This window comes from Podospora pseudocomata, chromosome 7 (assembly GCF_035222375.1).
Source record: "Podospora pseudocomata strain CBS 415.72m chromosome 7, whole genome shotgun sequence".
NCBI lineage: Eukaryota > Fungi > Ascomycota > Sordariomycetes > Sordariales > Podosporaceae > Podospora > Podospora pseudocomata.
The window spans coordinates 236,748-261,711 of record NC_085891.1 but is presented as its reverse complement, the minus strand read 5'-3'; the positions used below and the strand labels follow the sequence as shown (position 1 = coordinate 261,711).

Below are 24,964 nucleotides of genomic sequence, written 5' to 3'. Positions count from 1 at the left end.
TTCGACAGGCTCTGGAGCAGTCGTTTTTTGTTTTGTTGTCTTTCCGTCGCTCAGTTTTCACTTATTATTATCCCCTCAAGTTCCTCGGTCTCAGCCAGCAACATCATCCATTCTCTCAGGCTTGCATTTCGCCCCTGCACCACGTTCTTGGCCGAAGCAGGTCTTCTCTTGATTAATCGCATAATATCATGTCAGCACCACTACTGGACAGTTCTGATATTGAAACCAACCGGCAGGATGCAGAATACGAAAAGTTCCAGCCACAAGCCGCAGGCGCTAGAGCACCTGTATCCCATCGTCCCGCCCCCCCAATTCCCCGGCGGTCCATGCGCCGTCGACCCTCCAGCGTCTCTCAACAAAATCCATACCTCTACGAAGGCCGCGAACAGAGAGGAGAGCAACGTCGTCTCAGTCGGCTATCGATCAGCTCTGACGATGCAAGCCCATCCCTTGATCAGTTACGGAACCCAGAAAAAGACGATCTGGTCCACGATCTCCAGCTCGATTCCCGGGCGCCCACTCTACGGGGCTCCATCTCGGGCACGAGTTTGCCATATGCCGTTCCCGAACGACGCCGACTGAGTCGCCTCCCCACTGATCAGGAGCTCAAGTCATCCCCAGAGGACATCGAAGCTACCGCCGCTATCACAGCCGCCAAAAATGACGCGCTCGACAGCCGACCCTCACCATCTCCTACCCCCTCTCCGGGCCATCCTCACGACCACACCCATCCCCGTCCACCTCTCTCTCTACGTTCCCGCCTCAAACACTTTACATGGGCATGGTACACCCTCTCTATGTCCACTGGTGGCCTCTCCCTCCTCATCCACGCCCAACCCCACCAGTTCCCCTCCCTTACCCCGGTCCTCGGCCTAGCAGTCTACATCCTCAACATCATCCTCTTCACCCTCATCACCTCCCTCCTTTTGACTCGCTTCCTCCTTAACGCCGGCAGTTTCGTCGCCTCCATCACCCACCCCCGCGAAGGCTTCTTCGTCCCCACTTTCCTGCTCTCCATCGCAACCTTGATCACCTCGACACAAAAATACTGCATCCCCTCCCACATCCAATCATGGGACGGTGAACGCCAGGGGCTCCGCTGGGCCATCCAAATCGCCTTTTGGATCTACGTCGCCCTGTCAACCTGCCTAGCAGTAGCACAATACTCCTTCGTCTTTGGCCGCCGGCACTCCTTCAGCCTTCAAACCATGATGCCGACTTGGATCCTCCCCATTTTCCCCGTCATGCTCTCGGGCACCATCGCCTCCGTCATCGCCTCCACCCAACCGCCCGCCATGGCCCTCCCCATCATCGTCAGCGGCCTCAGCTGTCAGGGGTTGGGCATCAGCGTCGCGGCAATGATGTACGCCCACATGGTCGGCCGGCTGATGCAGTCAGGCCTTCCAGACAGGGAGCACAGGCCGGGGTTGTTCATGTGCGTCGGCCCGCCGAGTTTCACCGCGCTGGCATTTATCGGGCTTGCTCAGTCCCTCCCGGGGAGCTTCGACGCCAACATGGACGGGCTGCTCGACGCGAGCATCATGCTCATGATGGCCATCGTCGGGGCCGGCTTCCTCTGGGCGCTGAGCTTCTGGTGGTTTGCCATTGCCGTGCTGGCCGTGGTGCAGAGCCCACCGAGGTACTTCCACCTGGGGTGGTGGGCGTCGGTGTTTCCAAACACGGGCTTTATCCTGGCCACCATCTCTCTGGGGAAGGTATTTCAGAATGAGTTCGTTCTGTGGTTTTCGACGGCCATCTCGATTGTTTTGGTGTTGGTCTATGGATTTGTTCTGTTCCACTGTGTCAGGGCAGTGGTGGTGAGAGACATCGTATATCCAGGCCGAGATGAAGACGTGGAAGACCACTGATCGGCATGTCGGCGTGCACATAGATAAATAAACAAAGTTACACATGGCTGACTGCCAAGCCCTCAAGCTTGTCCATCATAACCCCTTTCCAGGACCCACTTTACCCCTATTTTCGGAGACCAGGGCCTGTCACAGCGTCAATTCATCAGTAGCTCATGGATAGGGTATGTACTTTTGTAACTGCTACATACAAAACATTAAGATGTACACTCGTAGCTCCCAGTACCTGAAGAATTTCCGCCTATCGCTTCTGCTATAATTCTGCTCCGTAAATCATCACCTGTTCAGCCAAACGCCAAGCCAACCAACCAACCCATGCTGACCGTCTATAACTACCTTCCCAGAACAAAAGACGTCGCGCTCGTGACGATGAACACGTTTGTAATGCAAAAGATATTGCACCCTTCTATATTCTTCCCGGAGCGCCTCTCCAAGCTGCGGCCTTCCCCTTTGGGGTGCTATTTCCCACCGACGCCCCAAAGTTATGCAACCTTTCCCCGATTAGATATGCCTCGTCTCTTATACGCATGTTCCACCTCCTGAACACACCAAACATACTCCAGAGCACAACTGCACAGACAGCCAACACAGCCATGACGGGGTAACTCAGACGGTAGATGATGACCTTGTATGCATGGCTTAACTCGGCATGGCCGACAAGAGGTGCGCCATACGATGAGTGAAGCATGGCCTCATGTAGCCCGTTAGCCACGCCAAGTCTGGCAAGGAGGAGCGGCGCGATGACGGCACTGCTCCAGAGGATGAGTCCAGGAACGATGAAAGCCCGAGTCAGGATGGAGACATCTGGATGCAGCCAGCCACGCCGGAAGATAGCCATCACGGCTGCAGCAAGGCGGGTACCCGAGAACCAGCGGTTGATGATCCGGTTGATGAGGTTGAGATAGAGCAGGCCAATGGTCCAGGCCTGGACCAAACGAACAGTATGCTTCGGATTGAGTTCAGCACCTGGCGTCATGATGGGCGCAAGCTCAGAAGTATCAGCTCGCTTCTTAGGTAGGGCACCATATAGGATCTCATTCACCGGCGTCAAAAGATACAACTCCACCAATGAGGCAAGCATGAGGGGAAAGACGATATGGTAAAAGACGTGGGCGTAAATAATCTTGGCAACCCGGATACCTGCATCAACCATTGGCCGGACAGCCTCCCCATTGACGACGGTCCTTGTAAAGCTGTCGACCCAATCGTGTGCGGCACGGTAGATGGACGGCGCATGAAATGCGGCATAAGCAGCAGAGCCCAAAATGTAGATGCCGATGCTGAAAGCGTAGATATCGTTGGTATGAATGTGACTGGGAAGAAGAGATCTAAACATCCAACGGCCAAAGACGAGCGGTACGATGGTGAAACCAATACCCGTGATGGCGGCGAAGGCCCAGATGAAAGTGATGAAGAGGAAGACCCGGAGCCTAAAATGGGGCGGCACATAGACGAATTGAAACTCTTCAGAGTTGTACAGATCAGTTGGTGCAGCCTCGTCCCGTCGCTTGTTATCTTCGGATACGTCGAGAAACACCCTCTTGCCCTTGGGAATTTTGACCTGATCAGAGCATGGCGCCCGAACATAGCGTCCGTCAGGGATGAGTTGGCCTGACTCGATGAGGGCCTTCTTGTTTGTGTTCCACAAGAGAGCGTCTTCCGTTCGCATGACGGTCGGTTTCTCCGGGCTGGGCTCGAAAGGGTTGGTCCACTGCTTTGCCCGCACCTGGTCGTTATTCACTTCAAGGAACAATGTCCGCCACCACGGCAGGGCCGCATCGGGTGAGTCGCTCTTCAGTACAAGTTTGCCTTCTTCATCGATGCGACGCTCCCCAAATAAGAACCAAGTCACCCTCAAGCCTCGGGCACATTTCCGAAACCACCACGTGTACATGGCATGTAGACCATCACTGGGCTTGAAGTGACGAACTGCTAGTGGCATGAGGAAGTTGTAAAAGAGCAAATCGACGGGAAACTCCAGCATAGGCTCATTGGACGAGTAGTGGATCGGTAGAACGCTCGAAGCAGAAAGGGCAAGCCCCCAGACGACGCCGCCTAGGCAAACCATGACGAGTGCGCCATAAACCAAGGCAGAAAACAGGATTTTGCGCAGCTGAGTCGCGACACTGCGCTCCAGAACATCGCGGATCGGGTGGAACTCCGGGTCGTCGGGGTCGCGGATAAAGTAGAGAACCCCTTTGCGCATGATCTTTCTACACATGGAGACGAAAAGGGCAAAGTGAAACATGTACCCTGTTCCGACAAACCAGTGAACGAAGATGGACGTGACCGGGTAGTTCATGGTGAAGAGGACCCTTGACCTAATCGTGGCGCCCGCGAAAAGGGGCAGCAAGGCGAGGTCGAGCAGCAGCCCACAATAGAGCGGGAAGACGAGCATCTCGATACCAATGATCAGGATCACCTTCATGACGCCACTAGCTTGGTTGAGGCCATCAATAATGGATGCTTCCCAATCCTGACCTGTTGGACCCGTAAAAAAGGGGCTTCCTCGTCGCAAGTAGAGACTAGCAATGATGGAGATGGCAACATAACCAGCCACGATAGCCCAGAGTCTGTCGGTGCCGCTCCACTGAGCAAGTTCTGCATCAAAGGCCATTGACGTGGAATTTGGCACGCTGAGGTTAAGTACCCAAGAGTTGGGGTTGGTGAGGATGCCGGGGAGTTGCTTCAAGCATCCCATCGTTATTGTAGCGAGCCCTTCCATGAATGACACGATGTCGGAGCTCTTTTCGGCGTAATCACCGGAGGAGAGGTAGTCCACCGCTGTGACAAGTGCAGCGAACCCCAGACTAATGTGGCCCTTCAGTTGAAGCAATGCCTCATGACTGATGGCAGAGAAGTTTTGTATCTCAGTGCCAGAAATGTGGACGATTTCGGCAAAAAAACTGCTCCCCACTCTGTTGGAAGCACTCATCATGGTGCCATAGGACATGGCCGACGTGGTTGTGAGAAGGTCGACCACAGAGCCAAGCAAACTGGGGGCGACTTTCGTGAGCACGAGAAGAGCCTTCGCGCCGAACAAAACTGCTAATCCGAACAATACAATGGCGATGTCCTGAACGAGCATGCATAAGCCGAAGAGCATCCGCGCCGGTCGAATAGGATTCGCGATCATCCAAACTGTCATACGCCCGATATTGTAGGGGACTACGATACCGAGGAAGACGGTAATAGATACGAGGAAAGAGCAGAATATGGCATTCTGAAATAAGCCAGCGACGGGACCTCGCATACCGAGGAGCTCCAGGATCCCTTCCAAGTCCTCAGCATCTTCGATTGCGTCTGGATCCAGCCCAGCTGCCACAGCGGCTTCAACCACCTCTCTATCTCGCTGTGGCACTTCGGGGTCGTCCTCTTCTACCTCATCGTTGGCGAGATCACCTTCCACCACGTCGAATTGCAGAGCGTCAGCTGCAGCAAGCTCGGCCGGGTCTATTCCATCCACATCCCGCCACATAAAATCAGCAAGTCTGTCGACAATGCCTACGGGCTGGGGGCGCGGGGCTGGCGGAATCGGGGTTTGTGGCTCGGCCTGCGCATCGGCATCCTCCCCATTCTCTGGTAAGGCTGGCGGAGGGGTTGTCTCTGACTGGGCCGCTTCAGCACCCGAGGTCATGTCCCAAAAATCGGCGCTTGATTCCTGTCCTGAAGTCAGATGATCAACTGGCAGTTCTTCCTCAGCCCTGCTGCTCAGATGCGGCACAGACTGGGTGGTCTGGTCAAGTTCGAATGCAGCCTCGGTGAATCTGGGCCTCTTGAAGAAGGCAGACGCAGCATCTTGTCGAGACGCCGGTTGTTTGGGTGATCCGAAAGTCGAGTGCCCCGAAGATGTCGACTCAGTCCGGTGTTGGTCATTCAACATCCCATCAGGCTCTTGTTCTGTCAAGGTCTGGAACGACCAGCTATTGTTGGCCAACGGGTGGATTGTATCGCTAATTTTGGGACCATCTGTGTTGGCCCTTGGTCGAAGCGGGCTTGCCAAGGGTCTTTCACTGTCTTCGGTGTGGGCGCTTTCACCGTCGGAATCCTCTCTTAGTACGCCCTTGCCTTTTCTATCATGTCGGGGTCCAAAATTGTCCTCGCCGGCCGAAAAGGTCGTCCACTCCATAGCCTGGGTGGCTGGACGAAGGCCTCCAAACGGTGGAGAATCCATATTCTCGAAACGAGCATCCGTGCTCGATGCTGGAGTATTCTCAGCAGCGCTGCTGGCGTCCGAGTGGTCATCGGCACCGGCCACAGTACGGTTTTGACGATCCAGCAGCGACCTCGTAAGGGCCAGCCAGTAATCCAGTCGCTCCTCAGCCCCTTGTTCTCTGGCAATTTCGAGAATGCGATGGGGATCTCCCTTGGCACGCTGATAGATGGCAAGGAAGTCATGGAGGTGCCGGCTTTTCACGTCAGCAGCTTCACCACCATTGACGATGGCGTCCAGTTCCGCTCTTGGAAGGAAGGAGGGCGATGGCAAAATGGGCAAACTATTTCGTGAGCCAGTAGCCAAGCTATTTGGATTATTCTCAGCAGCCTCGTGTGCAGGAGCATGGTCGTCACCCGCATACCTTGCTTGATATCGAGCTTCGGGTTCTGCCCACTGTCTTTGAAGCCGTCTTTCATGAGCTTGCAAGCGAGCCAACGCAATCTGGCGCCTGGCCTCCAGCGCCAAGTGCGGAGGTGGTTCGACAATGGCGGGATCCCACTGGCCCTGTAGATCCTCCCACTGAGCAGGGTTGTCATGATGTTCCTCCTCGACAGGTGGGGGTTCTGGTCGTGCCAGGGGCTCTTGTGGTGGTGCGGGATGCGGTGCATTTTCAGCAGCTGCAAACGCAGCACGCATATTGATCTCGGGCTGTTGTTGAACGACATAGTCTCTGACCAAGATGATGAGAATGAAGCAAGCAATAACCAGAATTGTTATAATCAGGCCCTCAAGGACCTCTATGACCTTGTCGTTTAGCCAAGGATGCCGCGTCAAGTTGCGAAGAAATTGGACGCCGCTCAAAAGGGAGTTGTTCCTAGTTGGGATAGTAACCGCCTCGGTGGAAACAGCGCCAGATGTATCGGGTGCTCCAAACAATAGACGTAAAATGGTAGAAGTGGCCGAGTGCTCGTTGGAGGCCTGAGCGGCACCAGAGGTGCTTTTGGCGATGCATGCTGTGCCAGGGAATATGAGGTTAGTCGCTAACGTGGTGTTGTTTCTGAACAGGTTCATGGCCGGGTTAAGTGTCGTCCCAGCGGCCGAGGCCAGCTGATGGGCTTGATCTCGTCTTTTGTGGAAGAGGAAAGCAGCCATACCATCATCGCTGAACCAGAACAACATGCTCCATACATTCCTCATAACGTACGGCAAGGCTCCAAACCAAACCAGCATAACCAGCGACGCTCTCATCCACAGCAGCATGTTGGCGAAGAAATATTTGGCCATGTGGCTGGCAAAGACGTGCCATGGCAACGATCTGGGCATATTTGGATCGTAGAGCTTGGTGAAGCGGAAGGGCGTCTTGCAAAGCTCGCAATGTTTCTTTTGTGAATGGGAGAGCCACTCCATCAAGCAATCCTGGTGGACGTGCTTGATACTGCCACTGCACCGGCATGGGTAGAAGAGCGGTTCTTCCGGCGTCCCCTCCCCGCGACATATTCGACATGTGTCTGGATCATTCGTAGAATGTGATGGTTGCGGTTCTTGCGGCGTCGAGTCTGGCCTGAGAAGATGGCTTCGCAGCCTAGTGTTTGGAAATCGATCTGGGTCGGGGGGCGGAAAGGGGCCCAGAAGTTGGGGGTCCGCCATCTTCACCGGAGTTTTTGTCGAGTGATTGTGCGTGGCGGGAGACGTTAAGGACACGCCATTCGTAGCAGGAACTCCGAGGCCTCTACTCTAACCTCGCATGGGAACTATGTGAAGGTTTCCAGCGGGACCGTGGCCGTGGATCGAGAGGCAGATGAGGTCGGTGGCGGTTTGACAGGGGAGCGCAATACGTGGCAGTGGTCGTTGTCGTTGTCGTTGTTGTCGACAGCAAAGGGTTGATTTCTGCTGATCGGGTGATGGGTTGTTGGTTGGGACAGTCAGATAGTGATTTGAGATGGGAAATGGGCGATGGATGGATGCGATGGCAAATCTTCAACAGATTTCCAAAATCCCACCAGGAGGTGCAACTCCACGTCCACGCTGGAGATGCAGGCCTAGGCTCAGCGCGGAGGAGGGTCGTCGCCCAAAGGACCAGGGCTTTGCTTATCACAAAGACGTCGTGTCAGGGCCAATCAACGTCCGGCGATTGCTACAAAGTGGGCCGTTTGCACGTGCCCAATGACTTCACACAATACCAGGCTGCGCTGATATAATCAATCATATGCTGTTTTATGGGTATCATTCATTCATCTACACTAGTCTAAAGCGTGTGATGAAATCTGCTGTTCGCTTTCTGTGCTTTGTGACCGACAAGGCAGTAGGAAATGGAAGTAATCGGATCATAATCCATACACAGTATGTAACTGCCATCTCATCCGAGGTAGGTTGAAGCCCAAGGCTGAAGAGAACTCCGTAGTAAGGTGCCATTGCCTCGCCATACCCGGCGCCGATCTGAAACATTTCGACAAGCTGACCCAACATTCAGGAAAAGTTTCACCTCTTCTCGTTCAAGGTCCATCCATATTTCATTGACACAAACTCTGTATATGACTGATTGACATCAATACTGGTGAAAGATAGGGCACTGTGTTTATTCCTCGGGCTGCAGTGGGATTGGGGTGTACCACCCGCGCCTATGACGTCCGTGGAGGGGGGGCCGCGTCGCACTAAGGACCGAGCCCTGTCAAGGAAGTCGGGCTACCAAATGTCGTCACGCTTTTGCAGCTTTTCCCAAGAAAAAAATTAACACAAAATCGAGCAGACATCCAGATGTCCCAAGATTCAGAGTTGCATCCAACACGCAGCAGTTAATTTTTACATTGACTTTGCTACCTGTATCCATTTTCAAAACCAACAAGGCAACAAGACAAGACCAGGGCACTGCAGGAGAAACCCAGCAACGCCCCCGCTTGGCAGTCCCCTGCATTTCCAAACAGCCATCCAAGCCGTCCGAGCTTCCCTTGGCCAAACCTGTCTTTTCTCCAACAGTGCCTCACTTCTGACCTCCCATCACCGAGTAGCATCTTGTTCCCTTCTTTCGGCGCGAAATCAACTTCGCCTGACGCCCTTTCTCTTCGGCTTCATTGCTTGACGCATTGGCGCTGTCATTTTTTTCTCTTCTCGTCTCCTCAGCCTGGTGCTGAATCGTCTTGCGCCATGGACGACATAAACGGCACCACAATGAAAGCCCACCGGGCTGCGAATGGTATCAACGGCGCCATCAAGTCGCCCGCCTTGAATGGCCACAACACTGTCCAGAAAAGAATTACCAGAAGTCGTGGGCCAGGTTGGCCGTCCTGGCTGTTCAGTTTCGCTGCCAGGTGAGCAAATACTAGCTGTCAGACGAGAGAGGAGAAGAGCTGACATATTTTTGCGTGCCAGGTTGGTGGCATGGTATTCGATCTACGCGATTCTGTTCTGGTGCCCAGCTACCCTCGACGCCTGCGATGAAAACTCCCCGCTCGTGTGCAGACCTTACTTCCAGCTCAAGAACACCGTCACCCCACATCTCGAGCCATATTACGACGCATACGCGGCACCGTACGTTGAGCTGGCGCGCCCATACTACAACGCTGTGGACGAAAAGGTCATCACACCAGCCTGGGGTTACGCGAAGCAACATGGTGCCCCGCAGGTTGAGCAGGCCCGTGTCTACGGAAAGGCACAGTGGGAAAAGTCTGTACAGCCTCAAATCACCAAAGTCCAGCATCTGGCCAAGACCCAATACGACCACACCCTCGCGCCACATCTCGACCAGCTCTCGGCCGCGGTTGGGCCATACTACGAGATCGTGCGAACCAACTCTCTCCAGACATATCACGAGTTTCTGTTACCCTCGTATCAGTTTGCTCAGCCCTACGCACTGCAGGCTTATCATGCCACCTCGGACTTTGCGCTGGGAACCGTAGCGCCTACATGCGCCTGGGCGTGGAATAAGACAAACCTCTTCCTTGACAGCACTGTCTGGCCGCATCTGAGAGTCATCTACGTTGAGAATGTGGAGCCCCAGCTTGTCAAGATTGGCAAGCGACTGGGCCGGTATAGCAGCAGCACCAATGGCACCAAAAAGTCAGTTCCCAAGTCGGCAGTAGACTCAGCTTCGAGGTTAGTCTGAGTCTTTACCAGTTAATGCAGCACACAGCTTGCTAACGTATTTCTAGCTTTGCTTCCAAAACGATATCTTCTTTTGTCAAGCCTGCACCATCCGCCTCCTCGACCACCTCTGTTGTTGCCTCGAGCAAGTCTTCTTCCACAGCCGGTCGACCGCAAGCCAAGGACGCTCCAGAAGCCCATCGATCCAAATCCAGCGTCGATCCCATCACTCCTCCCGATACTGCCGAACAAGTCGAGAATGAGGATCCGGTGCGCCGCGCTGCTCGTGAGACGGTGGCTGCAGATCTCAAGGACTGGCAAGAGCGCTACGCCAAAGCCGTGGATGAAGGGGCTGCCGAGATTGACAACCGCGTCCAGGAGATTTCCAAGAGGATGATTCGCCGAAATGCTCGAATTACAGGCAAGGCTCTTCTCGACCAGCTTCAAGAGGCCACGGTCTCTGAGCTGGTACTGCTCCGCGGCGACATTCTCGACATCATCAATGCAGTCAACGACAAGGAGCTGGGAACCGAGGACGCACAGGAGGAAATCGTTCAGGCTGTCAGGCAGGCCGGTATGGCTATCAAAGACAAGGCGCAGGCCGTGCGCCACTGGCGTGAGGAGTACGAAACCGAGTTGCAGGCTTCCATCACGCAAGCGGCTGAAACCCACTTCACCGTTCTTCAAGGCATCAGAGATCTGGCACTGCAAAGGATTGGCATGAAGTGGGCCTGGACGGATGGAATCACATACAAGGACTGGGCCAAGTACCACCTGTTGAAGAGCAGATTTGACGAGTGGAAGGGGGATCTGGAGAAGCTCATCGTTACCCACCCAAACCTTGAAGCTGCGCAGGTGGAGGGGGCCAACATCGAGGATGAGGCCATGAAACTGGCCGCCACGGCAGCCAAGGAGCTCGGTCGTCTAAAGCAAGTGGCCAACTGGAAGCTTGTGGCTGGCGATGTGACGGAGGAGTTTGATAGCACCCTGACACAGCAGGCTGCCGAGGCTGTCGAAGCCGCCAGACTTGCTGCCACCAGCGTGGTCAACAAGGCTGGCGAGTCCGCGGAAAAGGCCCAGCATGCCGTCGTCGACAAGGTGGCGGGAGCGTACGAGAAGGCAAGCGAGGCTGTTGTCGGTGTCACGGACACTGTATCGGAAAAGACAGCTGAGGCTGCCCAATCGGTTGGCAATAACAACTTGTGGGCCGAGGACTCGATGGCTGGTGAGGGCGATGAGGAGCCGGCTGAGGCAATTAGCGCTGCCTCGGAAGAGATCTCCAGCGTTGTTGAGCCCACGTCCGAGGCCACCGCCGATGTCGACAACTCTCCAGAACCAGTTGCTGACGATCTTGCGCATCTTGCGGCCAGCGAGTCCCTGGTGTTCGAGACCCCCCCTATTGTTGATAATGTGACGCAGATTCAAGAGGATGTCAAAGCTGACCCAGCCCCAGTTGAGCTGCCAGTCGACGAGGACGCCGCGGGGGAAGAAGAGGAGGCTGGAGACGCTCCTGATACTCGTCCTGTCGCGGAAGCCGAAGCGGGGCCTACTGTCAAGCCCGCTCTATTTGGCGCCGCCGCTCAGGTTGTGCCCCGTCATTCCCCTATCCTCGATGACGAGGAGGATGACGAGGAGGACATGTCCGGTGCCATTCAGGTAATGCAAGACGAATTGAGATCGGTCTACTCCGCAGCCATGTCTCGTGCCAACGCACAATATTCCGAGGCATTGTCGGCTGTCTCAGCCCAGATCCACGGCACTCCCCTTCCTGCTCATCAACAGATGCTCGCCTCGGTGACGTCTGCTTACAACAAGGCCATGGCCTCAGCAAGCTCTCGGATGGACGTTGCGCTCGAGGCTGTGTCGACTCAGTTGCGCGGGACACCAACCAAGACGAAGAAGAACATCATGCCCACGGTCGCCATTCCGACTGTCCCCGTGCCCAGTGTCGATTGGGCTCGTATCGAGTCCATTGCCTCGGAACGCCTCGAACAGGGCCGGTCTTGGGCGCTGGAGCAGTACGAAAGTGCCAAGATTGCAGCTGGTCTGGCCACCCCAACACCTTCCACCCCAGCTGAACATGTCAACAAGCTTCTGGACAACGCCCGGCACAATTACTACGCCGGTCTCGGCCTCGCGCATGCCAGGTATTCCGAGTTTTTGTCGGCAGCCAGCGCAGCCGTGAGCTCCATGACGGCCACCCCTACACCGACTGATCTTGCCGGTACTGCTTCTTCGCTTGCTTCGGTCGCCAGCGAGTCCGCGGCTGCTGCTGCCGCCGCCGTTGGCGAGTCTGCTTCTTCGGCCGCTTCAGTGGCCAGCGAGTCGGCTGCTTCTGCCGCTTCGGCAGCTAGTGTGGCTGCCGCTTCTGCTGCGTCGGCGGCAAGCGAGTCTGGTGCCTCTGCTGCTTCTGTCATTGGGTCAGGTGCATCCTCTATTGCGGCTGCTGCCAGTGCAGGAGTTTCCTCCGCCGCATCGGTTGCCGGCGAGAACATCTCTTCTGCGGCTGCCGCCGGATACGAGCAAGCTGGTGCTGCAGCTGACTACGTGGCTGATGGCTGGGATGTCATTGTCACCAAGATCAGCATACAGGTCTATGGTGCTCCAGCCCCTACTCCATGGTACGAAGCTTTCTACAGCGGCGTTGGCGAGTACGCTTCTTCTGCCTCGGCGGCAGCTGGTGAAGGGGCGGGGTCAGTAACGAGTGCCGCTGCTGTGGCCAGTGATGCGGCTGCTCAACGCTATGAGGCCGTGAGCGCGCTCGTGTCTGAACTTTTGGTCGGCAAGGAACCAACATTCTCGGAAAGCGTGGTGTCCAGGCTGAATGCTGCTTATGCCACCGGCACCAACGTTGTTGGCTCAGCCGCCAGCGCCGCTAACGAAGTGGTCGGTGAGGCCGGCGAGAAGGTCAGAAGCGTCGGTGAGAAGGTGGCAAGTGTTGCGAGCGAAGCGACCGAAGCGGTCAAGGAGAAGGTTCAGGGCCATGATGAACTGTGAAGGGCCAAGCCACGGTGTAAAGAAGAAGGGAGAGTTTAGGGTGGTGGAGCACGAGATAATGATAATTCATGAGTCACTTGTGTAATACTGTTTTTTTTTCCTTTGTTTTTTCCTTTGCCAGCGTGGGAGGGCCAACAGCCTTGCAATGGGCTGAGAGGTGGGAGGTGAAGAAGGGGTGGGACCGAGCCCAGCACTCGCTTGCGTCTTTTATCATTCTAGGTTATTATATACCCTTTCCTTTGTTATTTTGAATGTCATTTTATTGATAGCGCAAGAGGTGTCTAGCTACCAACTGTGGGGATTCTCGAATCACGACAAATATTTGGACCATGCTAGCCCGGTTTCGCCCGGTGGCCCAATGCCAAAGTCTGGGCTCAATGTCATCAGGATGCACTGCTCTGTAGTGGACCGACAACTGGGGAGGTGTCTGGGTGGCTGTGGTTGGTGCAGCCAATGGCACCAACTCTATTGAGCCAAAATCATACGACTACGGCAGTCCCCAGCTCAGTACAACTGGCCACACAGCAATGGTGGTGCGATTGACGCGTTTGGGCTGCAACTTCAATATGAACAAGAGAATCACAATGTGTCATATAAATCCCAACTCCATGTCCCCTCTGAGGGAATAAATGGCCTTCCAAAGCGTTTTTATCACCAACGATTCACCATCGCATCACATCAAACTTTACCGACGGTCAAGCTGTCAAAGTTCACAAGAGCCATCATCTTGAAGTGTTCAGACACACCATCGAACTCTGACTTGAGTTCTTCCACCCAAAGCTTCCGAGTTTGTTTTCTCCACACAGTGTATGTGTATTCAGCCATGAAGTAAAACAATACCACAGCCCTAATCCTGACATGTGACAATCAGGGACACCATCATATCCACCACCGCATAATGGAGGATGAAGAGTACTACCACATGATGCTCGACGACATGGAGCGTCTTGAGCGAGTTCATCACCACGTTTCCCACCCCGCCGACTACCAACTAGCAGAACAGCACCAACACCGTGCACACAACCCCTTCATCTCGGGCCTCAGAGTGGCCATCAACAGTGCCTTCAAGTCGGGATTGGAGAAGCTGCAAGCCGTGAGCCTACCGGGTCCCACGCGAACAACATATCAAGAAGCCCAGGGGCTAGGTTCAATATGGACGAGACGAAGCAGTGCAAGCTCAACGAGGACCAGTTCAAGTTTCGGAAGCGCGAGGTGTTGAGAGAGGTCGTGAGGGAAGGTCATGGTGGAAATATGGGTGTTTTAGGAGTTACCACGATGGAGGCCATTTCCAGTTTTTGAATTTTTACACCCACATGATACCCAACCGAACTTTTGAAAGTGGTCTTTTTTTCTTGCCACTAGGGCACAACCTAAAATCTGAATCTATATCAACCGTCTTCCTGTGCACTCTGACCTTTTCTTTTTTTCTCCCTCACCCATCACCATCATCACCATCACCATCATCACCATCACCATCATCACCATCACCATCATCACCATCACCATTTATCAACTGTAAGTATCGAGTGTTTGCTTTTGCTTTTCAGTCAACAGCTTGTCGTTTACACACGTTACAGATGCGTTTGTAGACGATGGATAGTTTGTGAATGTCCGCTTACCAACGTCAAAACTGCGTTTCTAAACGTCAACAGATGTGTTTGTAAAGAACACTTGATCGCGTGTTCAAACGTCAAATGTCAAGACAGCGTTTCTAAAACGTGAAAAAATGCGTTTGTAAACGACACTTAATTGCGTGTACAGACGTTAAAACAGCGTCTATGAATGCCAATTGATCACGTTTACAAACGCCAATCAAATGTATGGTAGACGATAGGATTACCGCTTGTGGATATTCAGTTGGGTTTACGAACCCGTTTACTAACATAGATATATAGAAGAACCAATGGATCACAGCGTCGCTCTCCGCGGGGTGAAGGAGAAACTTGGGGCCCCTCCTTCGTATGACAGGCCCCCAGCATACACAGCTTTCCAGAGCTACAATGCTCCCCACCATCATGACGCCGAATCCGAGGATGATGAGGAGGAGGCGGATGACGACGACGAACTCGACGAGGATGATGATGACAACCTGAGAATGATGATGATGATTACGAGCCTGGCTGCGGTTGCCAATTCCACTTCCCTTGTGATTGCGGCTGCGGGAAAAACACCCACCAGCAGGACTGCCAGTTCCACTGCCACTACCCAAACGCCTGCGACTGCCGCTGCAGCGAAATCGACAATGAAGACACTCCGCCGGCGTACGAGAGCAACAGACTCGTACCGCTTTACAACCACCTAGCCCGCCCGAGCATCGCTGCCGCCAGCAAGACCTATCGCAACACTCTCAAAGAACACCTTCTACCTCTGCCACCAATCTACGGCGAGGAAATGCGCCAAGTCCGCCACATCTTTCGCTGGCAAGGAAGCTGTGGCCGCTCCAAACAATGAATCCGCCGTAGCCCGATCTAGGGCGTGTCAAAACATGACAGAGAATCTGTCAAGGTTCCGGGACCAGTTCAGCGGCAGAGTCCCCAACCAGGACTGGCTAGACCAAACAACAACAGAAGTTCTCAAGGCAGCTGGCTCCGAACTCGGCTCAGCCATGAAGAGGCTCACGAAAAACGCAAAGAACAACGAGGATCATGCGCTCGAAGCCCGAGTGTTGAGTTTTCCTCGCACGGGGGTGTATCACAACATTTTGTCGAGCAGCGAACTCGGAATTATGTGGCAACAATTCTACCGCCAGCTTGATCCGCTCGCACTTTTGGCACCAGATTTTGAAGAGCCAGAACGCATGAAAGACGACGCTCGTGCGGTCATGGCGATACTGCGGGAGGAAGAGCAAGAACGCGAGTGGCTGAAGCAAGACGAGGAACAAACTGAAGAGGCAGGATACTGGGAGATTGACGGCTGGGTCGTCAGCGAGGAGGATCAAGAAGAGGAGGAAGCTGGAGGGCAAGAACAAGGAGACGCCCGTGTCGTCATGCAGGAGCCGGAAGAGGAGGATCAAGAACATGCGGAAGCCGAATCAGGCAGAGGAAGCAAGAAAGAAGACAGTGGGACTGAGATCTGTTTGGCCAATGCGACGTACACCAACGAGCCATGCCCGCACTGTGGTTGGTGAAGAGCTGTTTATAATATTTTGAATTTGGTTGGACAAGGGACGCTCGTGTCGTCATGGATGGAAGGTCCAAGGGCGAGGATCAAGGACAGAAAGGAGCCGGGTCGGGCACACTGTCATGTCTTTTGCATTTTGGATTTAAGGGTTTCAGGCGGTTTTTGGCCTCGGGAATCAGCGCAATGCCCTTTAGTTTACATCAAGGCGTTTGGGGTAAGTCACGAGTGGAACATATTTTGGTTTGCGTGCAGGCACACGCTTGGAAACACCTACAATTGGGTCACTCCGCCGCATCTTTCATATACGTGTCCCCAATTCTGTTGTTTTCCTTCCGTCGTTCCTCCACCTTCTCCATCGTGCAACAAAACAGCACGATCTCGGGATCCTTCCATGTGTATCCCTCGAAACGTGTTTCATTTTCATCAGGTATGTCCTCCTCATTGTCCATGATATACCAAGTCGAATAGTAAACCACTACCCGCTTCATATCCACCTCCTGCTTTCCCAATCCATCGCCCGGCTGTCCTGGTCTGTAGAAAACCCTTGTCTGTGACCCTTCCTCGCTATACAGATAATCCTTATGCCCCTTACCAAATCCCCTTTGGTAACACCAGATGGGTTTCTAAGGACGATTTGAAAATCATAGCCAGTGTTATCACACCAGCAAGTCCTGTCCCGAACTGGTTTCGTGAAAATCTTGATGGAGAAGGTGGGACGGGGAGGTGAAGTCAGGTGCAAGGGGATGGTGTCATCTTCTTCGATTTCGGCGGCAAGGGAGGTAAAGACGTTATGCCAGAAATGGTTGAATTCTTGTTCACCGGAGCTTGTGGATGGACACAGGGGCATGTTTTTGGCGATGGCTTTGTCAAGTGCATCAATTGTGGGAGCCCATCTAATCACGGCGTCCGGCAGAAGATCTGTGTCAGTCATCGCTGTAGAAAGGGGTTGGTCGCTTAGATGACCGTGGAGAGATGGAGAGAACCTTAGCTGTGCAAGTCGGAGTTAGGATCTCGCATACTTTGTATACATATTTATTGGCAAGGGGTGAAGCATCACGAGGGAGCCCAGCGGCTGAATGTTTGGGGTTGGGTGGCTGTTTTGAGTGGCTTTGCACACATTCACCCGTCCTCAACTACATCCAACTACCTAGTCCAAGGATCACTGCAGTGAAAGCATGACCTGATTCGGAAGCCAGATAACACGTAAACATTAATGCAATCGGGTATCTCTATTCTACAAGTACAAATCGCCTGAAAATGAGGACAAGACACTAGTTCTTGGCAGGCCTCACACTCCCTGGGTTGTGGAACAAGTCCTTGGGGTCCCACCGAGCCTTGATCTGCTCCAATGCGGGCAGGTTGGAGTCCCAGTACTGCTTTTGCTGGTCGACCAAAGCGTTGTTGACGTACCCTGGATACGTGCCCCAAGTGCCTGGACCGGCTTTCTGAACAACCTGGTCGTGAAATCCGGTGATGAAATCCTTGGTGGTTTTTGTCACGGGCAGTCCAATGCCATAAGACTGGTAGTACATGACCTTGTCACGATGAGCGAAGGCCGTGGCATTCTGCGGTACGTCCTCAATAGCACCCCCTGCGGCGTCGAAGATGATGAACCATAGGAGCGTGCCTTTCTTTTGGGTATCGACCCAGTTGAAAATGTCCTTGATCTTTTCCGGTCCCAGGAGGTCCTGTCGTTTGAAGGCCAGAGAGCGTGATACGAATGGCATAGCAAGCCCAGACAGATACAGTGCCTCCTTTTCGGCATCATGAGCCAAACCCCCAAGCCAGTCGTTGATGACCAGATGGCCGTTGCCATCTTGCGGAAGAGCGTTGGGGATGCCAGTTGTCAAGAACTCCTCCCGAGTTCCATAGAATGTGCCAGTGATGATAGCGCCAAGAGGGAACATGATGAACATGGATCCGAACCGACGGTCAAGCTTGGGGTCCGCCATCAAAGCCTGCCATTTCGAGTACAAAGGAGCGACATCGGCCTGTTTCCCGAGCTTGATGGTGTATTCGTACTGAACAACGTTGGCCGGCTCGGGATGTGTTCTCACGACGAACTCGGTGATGACTCCGAACCCAGACGCAGAGCCTTTGAGGGCCCAGAAAAGATCCTCGTTCTGCGTGGCGCTCGCTCTCTGGATTTTGCCGTCGGCGGTGACGACTTCAACTTCGACAATATGATCCAAGGCAGATCCCCACATTCTCGACATGGGGCCCAATCCTCCCTTTGATGGTCAAGTTAGCAGGCATCCAGCAAGCATGATTTGAAGAGTCACTTACAATCGTAGCATGACCACCAAGGCCAACACCAGGACAGACACCATGGGCCATGGCCCGTCCTCCTTGAGCGTGCATCTTCTTGTCCACCTCTCCCAGGCGATTTCCAGCCCCTATGGTAGCATACCATGTCTTGGTGTCCATTGAAAATTTCTGAAAGTTGACCATGTCGATGGCAACGGCCCCATCACTCCCGCCAGCGCCGTAGTTCTGATAGGAGTGCCCCCCAGACTTGGCCTGCACCTTGACGCCGTTGGCATTGGCGCACTTGATAATGTCGGAAATATCCTGTGCCGTCTCTGGCCTCACCACGGCGGCAGGCTCGACAGGCACATCAAGATTATACGGCTTGACCCACTGAATCTGGTAAAGTGGGCTCCCGGCAAAAGCAGCGAAGTTGGCTCGGTTGTTGGCAACCCCCTGGATGCATTGCTGCAGGGCGCTGGTGCTGGGTCCCTGACCCATTGTGTGCTGGTCAAGGTGATGGGAGAGGTCGAGAAAAAGTGGGAAGGAGGTTGCCCGGTGATGATGATGTTGAGAGCCTGAGCCTGGGTGAAATCCAGGTGAAGACGGCAGTTCCCCAGGTTTTTAATATCGACCTATACCACCTAACTGTCCCAGCCCCCTGTCATCTGTCATCTCTCCTGCTTATCATGCTGCTGTCTGGCAGCGGCACTGCAAGATACCACGCTGGATTGGCCACATGGGGGAGCATGGTGCCTTGGGGTCGTGGACATGGCGGCCACTAAGAAGACTGTACGGCGGAGCAGTCACATGGGGCCGTTAGTGACAGCCAGCACCAACAGGCGTCTGACGCTTCTCGTTGGTGGGTAGAAAGGACGCTACCGGGCTTGGATACCACCATAAAAACATTTAGCCAGGTCAACGCCAGAAGAAGGGTCCTTCTCGCAAGATTCGTCGTTCCATGTTAATGCCTGGGCAGGAGAGATGGCCGTGCTATTGGTCAAGCCACCAGCCGTTTTGCCACTCCACCACACAATGCTCGATGCAGAGTCGCCCAACGCGAGATGAAAGCCATTTTCCGGTCCTCTCTTCATTCCAGAACATCATGCGGGCGCCCTCATGTTCTCGTCAGCATCGAATCCATCAACATCCAGTCATCCCGGCTCTTTTTCGCACGAGTTAACATTGAACTAAACTTTGAACAACACCAGCACCCTTAAGCGTAGTCACAAGACAACGAGAGTCAAATTGCTACTTCGATGGCCATGTAGGGCACGTTTCTTAGTCATTTCAAGAGGAGAGTTCAGTTGATATCTGCTCCAAGAAACTTACCTTAGGTTATGCTAATACTAATTGAATAAGAAAGAAAATCAAAAGAAAAGAGGGCACCCGCCCTGTCGATCATCAAAACAACCAACCCATTTTTTCCAAACTCCGTCCATCCAAATACTAGCAGTTTCCTTTGGGTATTTCACTTTGATAGACCCAAATATCCAGCCCAAGTCCCAATCCCAATGCAGCCCTCATTCATTAGAAACATCGCAATATCATGGCCAGCCATCATCACTAAGCCCACTTCCACGCGCCTGGTACTCCCGTCACGCTCACCACAGGCTCAATCCCGAGCGTCTTCTCAACCCGGCCGTCCAACACAACCCTCATCCCCGTGCTGAGCGATTCCTTTCCGAAGTCGCTCTCGGTATCGGCCTCGGAACTCGAATCCCCAAGTTCAAGCCCAGGCTCCAGTGGCGTCGAAGACCCCTCAGAGGCCGTCTGCTCAAGCTCATCCGACTGCGCCGCAGCGTCGGCATACCTAATCTCACATGCCTTGTCGCGGTAAATCTGCTCGGCACCCAGGTCCTTCTCAAACTGGCTGATATCCATCGCGATCGCCTTGTCTTGTTGCTCTTCCTCCTCCCTCGCAGAATCAAACATTTGCCTGAGCTCCTCCATCCTACCCTCCTGTCTTGGGATGGCGTCAAAGTCAAACTTGCAGGGCTTGGCGATCAAGAGAGGCGTGTAGTCGTTCCAGTGCACGGGGATGACCTTGCCGGTCACCGGGTCTACCTTTTTGCGGATGTCAAAGGCCCAGGCCATGCCGCCCATCGAGAGGAACAGATCCTGCTCCACGATGGGGATGCCTTGGCACGTTCGCCTACCAAAACCAAACTGAGAAAAGCCGTTGAGATTCGGGTATTGTGTGAGGGGCTCCTTGAAGGTAGGATAGGCCGGGTCGACCCAGCGGGCCGGAAGGAACTCATCGGCGCAGGGGTAGGTCTCCTCATCGCGGGTGATGCCCCTGTTTTTCTACTTGTTAGCTTCATCACACTAAAGAGGGGGAAAAAGGGGGAAGGCAAAAACTCGCCACTCCAACGCATGAATCGTCGCCCCCTTGGGAATGAGATACCCCTCATAGACATCATCCTTCTCAATCGCATGGGGAATGCCCGTGGGCACCGGCGGCCTCCACCGAATCACCTCCTTGACCACCGCTCTCAGCATAGGCAGCTTCTCCCTGTCCTCCCACTGCGGGCACCTCCCCTCGCAAACCCGGTCAATCTCCTCCTGCAACGCCTTTTGAGCCTCGGGGTAATGACACATGGCCAGGATGTAGCTCTGAATCGGGCTCCCAATCGTCAACGCCCCAGCGATCGCCATCAGACCGACAACATGCATCGCCTCCTCTTGGTCTCCCCACTTCAATCTCTCCTTCTCGTCCTTACCCTCAGCAGGCAACTGACTCTTCATGAACGTGCCGACAAAGGACTCCTCACCTCTTCCAGACTCGAGACTTCTCCTGACAAAGTCGATATTGGCCTTGAACAACCTGTCCTCGAGCGCGTGTCTAGCCGCTTCCTTCTTCTTCCACGGGCTTAGCGCAAGAGGGACGTGCTGCAGGAAGGAGATGATGTTTGGCAACGCGCCGGAAGGTGAGATGGTCTGCAGCAGGCCAAAGGTCGTGTGCCGGAGGATCTGAGCTGGTTTGGCGGTTCCCCAGGACAGGCGAGAGACGGTGCGAGACGTGAACTGCTCGATCCACTCGAGGTACTTGGAAGGGTCGCTTCCCATGAGGTAAAGAAATCTATCGCGCTCACGGGTAGGATATGAGTGAAGCGAGGCGAGGGCCGAGGTGTGCATCAAGTGGTTGCAGAGCTTGCGTTGGCGCTTCCATGTTTCTGTTCATGTCTTGGTTAGTATTCTAGCACCGGATTGTGTTCGAGGATGAGAGAGGAGGGCGCATACCAGTGCGGCCCAACAAGGCAAGGTAATCACCACTGGTCCTGTTATCAGGCAAGTTGGGAATCGTCGGTCTGTCCGAGTAGATCAGGGCCCTCTTGGACAGCAAATCATGGGCAACCTTCTCAGACGAAATCCAGACATGGACAGTTCCAAATATCTCCATCTGGTAGATGGCGCCATACTCCTTACTCCATTCGTAAAACTTTAGCCACGAGGCATTCTCCGGGATGTCGTGTACTCGGCCAATGAATGGGATGCCTCGAGGGCCCGGTAAGGGGCGGACGCCTGCTGGTAGCTTTTGTCGGTTGAGGTAGCGATGTACTGCCACCAGGGCAACCACTGTCGCCAATAAGAGAAATAAAGCGAAGGCCATGGCCTGTAGATGGTGAACTACAACGAGGATGATGAGTCTCGGACTGCTAACCACCGGGTACGATGTAGGTAGTTTGAAAGGAACTGGATGTCTTGGTTCAGGGTGTACGGGGACCGGTATATGTCAAAGAGGTAGGCAGTAAAGTGGGCGGATGATGGGTAGGAGAGAAACCTGATGCCAGTAGCGAGGAAGAAGGGGTATGATATGTGGTGATACTCGGGGTATCGACAACATAGATAATCCGTTCCAGTACAGCCCACTCAGCCCAGCTCACCAGTGGGATCATCCACCAGCCAATAGGGAACGAAGAACTACCAAGGAATTACCAAGACACCGAAGGAAAAGAAACACACGCAGGACAAGATTCGCCGCCCGCTCTACATAGTACATACAGCCATGCCTTAGTCCCACAGGGCATGCTTGTCTCTTTCCTACCCATCACGTCGGAATGGACCCTACGGGCATGTGTCTTCCTTGGACTGCTGGGATCATGATGAAAGGATCTCAACGAAACAAGTAACCACCTCGCCTAAGATGCTGCAGGAGAGAAAACAAAAGTGGTCGTTGCAACTGGCCATCAGGACCTGAAGATCAGTCACTCTGCTCTAGCCTGGTTGTTGGTGCATACATGACATGGAACCAAGGGTCGCAGGGCGGTGGTAATGCCGACGACCATGGCATACAGTGGTTCGTTGCATATCCCATTGTGAACGACTTGGCTTGGCCTTGGAGGACAAAACCTGAGGGCGAGGAGAAAGCTGTACCCTCCATTTCGGTAATACAAGCAGCTAAAATAAGGTTTGAAACCGGTTTTTCTCGGCGGCACTAAATCGCCCACTGACCACTTGCCAACGGGTTGCGGGATGATGGAAGAAAACGACCAGCCAAGACCGAACAACCCGTCCCTCCTACTCAGCCCCTCCCTTCGGGATGTTTTTTGTGAGCCGCACTTTTCGGCAAGGCCAGACCGAATGTCTTATTGGTCTCAGTTGTCCACAACAGCCGAAGCCACACGTTCACGGCAGCAGGCCAGACGCACATTGTCCGGAATCACAGCCCGGCTGACCCCGGCTCCCCAGGCAAGGTAGCTAGCTTCTCTCCACAGCTTGACAGCGTGTTGTGTATTATTGATTGACCCCTCGGCTGCTGTGTCCAGCTGACAACTGACCTCATCTGTGCCCGACCTGACTGTGAGTCCGTGTTTGTTGTTGCTGCTGTTGTTGTTGTTGTTGTTATTTTGCTGTGTGTAAAGGGTCTGAGAGCAACTCCCCACACTCACTTCGCCCACTTGACCTGACGTCCCGCACGGCTATTCTTAGCATGTCTTTATCTGAGCTTATCGATCGATCTCATCGTGGAGAGGAAAAGTGTGGTAACTAATGGGGGAATTGACTTTACCAATGACAGCCAAGACTAGGTATGCATCTCTCGGTGATTGACCCCTGGCCCCTCGGCGCCCACGCAGCCCACTCGCCTTATGGAAGCCACTCAAATCCCTTTTCCACCACACTACGGATACTCCGTCACAACTTTCTTTCCCTTCCACTGTGACCCAATGGCTTGGCTATCTTGACCTCCCAAGCTGCTGCTCAGCAATCAACCCAGCTTCGCCCCGCTGCAACGTCATCCATGGATCTTCACTTCTTTTTACCCTTCCTTTCTTTACTCGCTCCTGTTGTGTTGCCAACAACTTGAAGCGAACGTCGCACAGAGGGACACTGCTTCTGAGTATTCGGGACGCCGGATCCTTCCCAATTCCCGTGCACAAAAAGACGGTGCTTGCCGGAACTTTTTGAGTGGTTTCAAAGGCTGGACAGCCCACCATCTTTCCGAGTCTCTGACCTCCTTCGAGCTGGTGGCTTGGCTAATAAGTTGATATCGACAAGAAGGTAAGGTAGTAGTCGGCAATCTTGGTACATATCATCCATCGCGTCGCATCTATCTCTCTGGAACATCGGCCCGCTTGGCAATGCTTGATTGCAATATCATCAGTCAAGATAAAACAAGGCCTTCTCGCCTTGATGCGGACCGAACACGGGAAGGATGTTTGGTTATCACTTTGCCCGCAGCCAACTTCTTGTCCTCAGGCCAATCGCATCCCATCGCATTCCACCGTATCAACCACAAGGGCCCTTTCGCCGAAGCACTGTTTTCCCTTCCACATTATCGACCCATCGTGCCACCCATCCAGCATCAGCGCCGAGATGTTGGATCATCGCCACCACCATCACCACCGCCGGCGCCGTAGCCACCCGTAACCGTCCAAAACGTGGGACTGGGAACAGTTGGGGCTCTTTCCACAACCTCAACCGCACGTATCATGTGTGTGTATACAAATACGATATGGCAACCTACACCAACCATACCGCCCCTTGCGAGTGCCCGACGGCACCGAGCCTGGACAAGCGAATACCCCCACCCGCCTACACAAAGTCACCACAGGTGATGTGCCAGCAAACCACCAGGCAGCAGACCGAGCCACAGACATGATCGACCCCCGGCAAACTGCATGACAGTTGTCGGACAACCAAGCCGGAAGAACACAAAAGACGGGATCTCAAATGTCTCCGAGAGTGCCCTTCCATGCTTCCATATCCACCAACCTCTTCTCGAACCCCCCCAGCCCCCCCTCACTCCGTATCTCACCCCATAAAGAAGTGCCGCATAGTGGCTTGCAGACAGGGTAAATCGCCGGGTTGGGCGTTTGTGCTTGATACACATCTCTTCATCATGAAGTAGCGGGACATCCTTTCCACCCTTCCACTCCATCGGTGTTTCCCCAACCCCACTTCCTATTCATTTCCACCTTCTCCTCGTGGCGTCTGCCTTTCCAACAGAAACGTCAAGCGTTGGTGCGGTCAGCGTGCTAGTCAGTATGCGATCACC

General features: G+C 53.9%; 7 protein-coding genes across 7 annotated transcripts; 4 read left to right on the top strand and 3 right to left on the bottom strand.

Moving 5' to 3' along the window:
• Positions 1–188: 188 nt before the first annotated feature.
• QC762_704400 (uncharacterized protein) lies at positions 189–1,899 on the top strand (the record flags this gene model as incomplete). Its single annotated transcript, XM_062893291.1, is given in 2 exon segments — positions 189–1,829; positions 1,840–1,899. 2 exon segments carry the CDS (start codon positions 189–191, stop codon positions 1,897–1,899), a joined length of 1,701 nt encoding a protein of 566 aa, XP_062738841.1.
• Positions 1,900–2,274: 375 nt separating this feature from the next.
• On the bottom strand, positions 2,275–8,069 carry QC762_704410 (uncharacterized protein; the record flags this gene model as incomplete). The annotated part of the gene is made up of 2 exons (XM_062893292.1): positions 7,179–8,069; positions 2,275–7,037 (listed from the first exon to the last, which is right to left on the bottom strand). Exons 1-2 carry the CDS (start codon positions 7,669–7,671, stop codon positions 2,275–2,277), a joined length of 5,256 nt encoding a protein of 1,751 aa, XP_062738840.1. The 5' UTR covers positions 7,672–8,069.
• A 179-nt stretch (positions 8,070–8,248) lies between these two features.
• Positions 8,249–13,098, top strand: QC762_704420 (uncharacterized protein; the record flags this gene model as incomplete). The annotated part of the gene is made up of 4 exons (XM_062893293.1): positions 8,249–8,364; positions 8,426–9,329; positions 9,391–10,113; positions 10,170–13,098. The coding sequence occupies exons 2-4, from the start codon at positions 9,166–9,168 to the stop codon at positions 13,096–13,098; spliced, it is 3,816 nt and encodes a 1,271-aa protein (XP_062738839.1). The 5' UTR covers positions 8,249–8,364; positions 8,426–9,165.
• Positions 13,099–13,727: 629 nt separating this feature from the next.
• On the top strand, positions 13,728–14,317 carry QC762_704430 (uncharacterized protein; the record flags this gene model as incomplete). The annotated part of the gene is made up of 2 exons (XM_062893294.1): positions 13,728–13,742; positions 13,970–14,317. The coding sequence occupies 2 exons, from the start codon at positions 13,728–13,730 to the stop codon at positions 14,315–14,317; spliced, it is 363 nt and encodes a 120-aa protein (XP_062738838.1).
• Positions 14,318–15,583: 1,266 nt separating this feature from the next.
• QC762_704435 (uncharacterized protein) lies at positions 15,584–16,225 on the top strand (the record flags this gene model as incomplete). Its single annotated transcript, XM_062893295.1, has 1 exon — positions 15,584–16,225. One exon carries the CDS (start codon positions 15,584–15,586, stop codon positions 16,223–16,225), a length of 642 nt encoding a protein of 213 aa, XP_062738837.1.
• A 1,159-nt stretch (positions 16,226–17,384) lies between these two features.
• On the bottom strand, positions 17,385–19,354 carry QC762_704440 (uncharacterized protein). The gene is made up of 2 exons (XM_062893296.1): positions 18,505–19,354; positions 17,385–18,449 (listed from the first exon to the last, which is right to left on the bottom strand). The coding sequence occupies exons 1-2, from the start codon at positions 18,964–18,966 to the stop codon at positions 17,490–17,492; spliced, it is 1,422 nt and encodes a 473-aa protein (XP_062738836.1). The 5' UTR covers positions 18,967–19,354; the 3' UTR covers positions 17,385–17,489.
• A 281-nt stretch (positions 19,355–19,635) lies between these two features.
• On the bottom strand, positions 19,636–22,078 carry QC762_704450 (uncharacterized protein; the record flags this gene model as incomplete). The annotated part of the gene is made up of 3 exons (XM_062893297.1): positions 19,636–20,764; positions 20,840–21,641; positions 21,709–22,078. 3 exons carry the CDS (start codon positions 22,076–22,078, stop codon positions 20,032–20,034), a joined length of 1,905 nt encoding a protein of 634 aa, XP_062738835.1. The 3' UTR covers positions 19,636–20,031.
• Between the last annotated feature and the right edge of the window lie 2,886 nt (positions 22,079–24,964).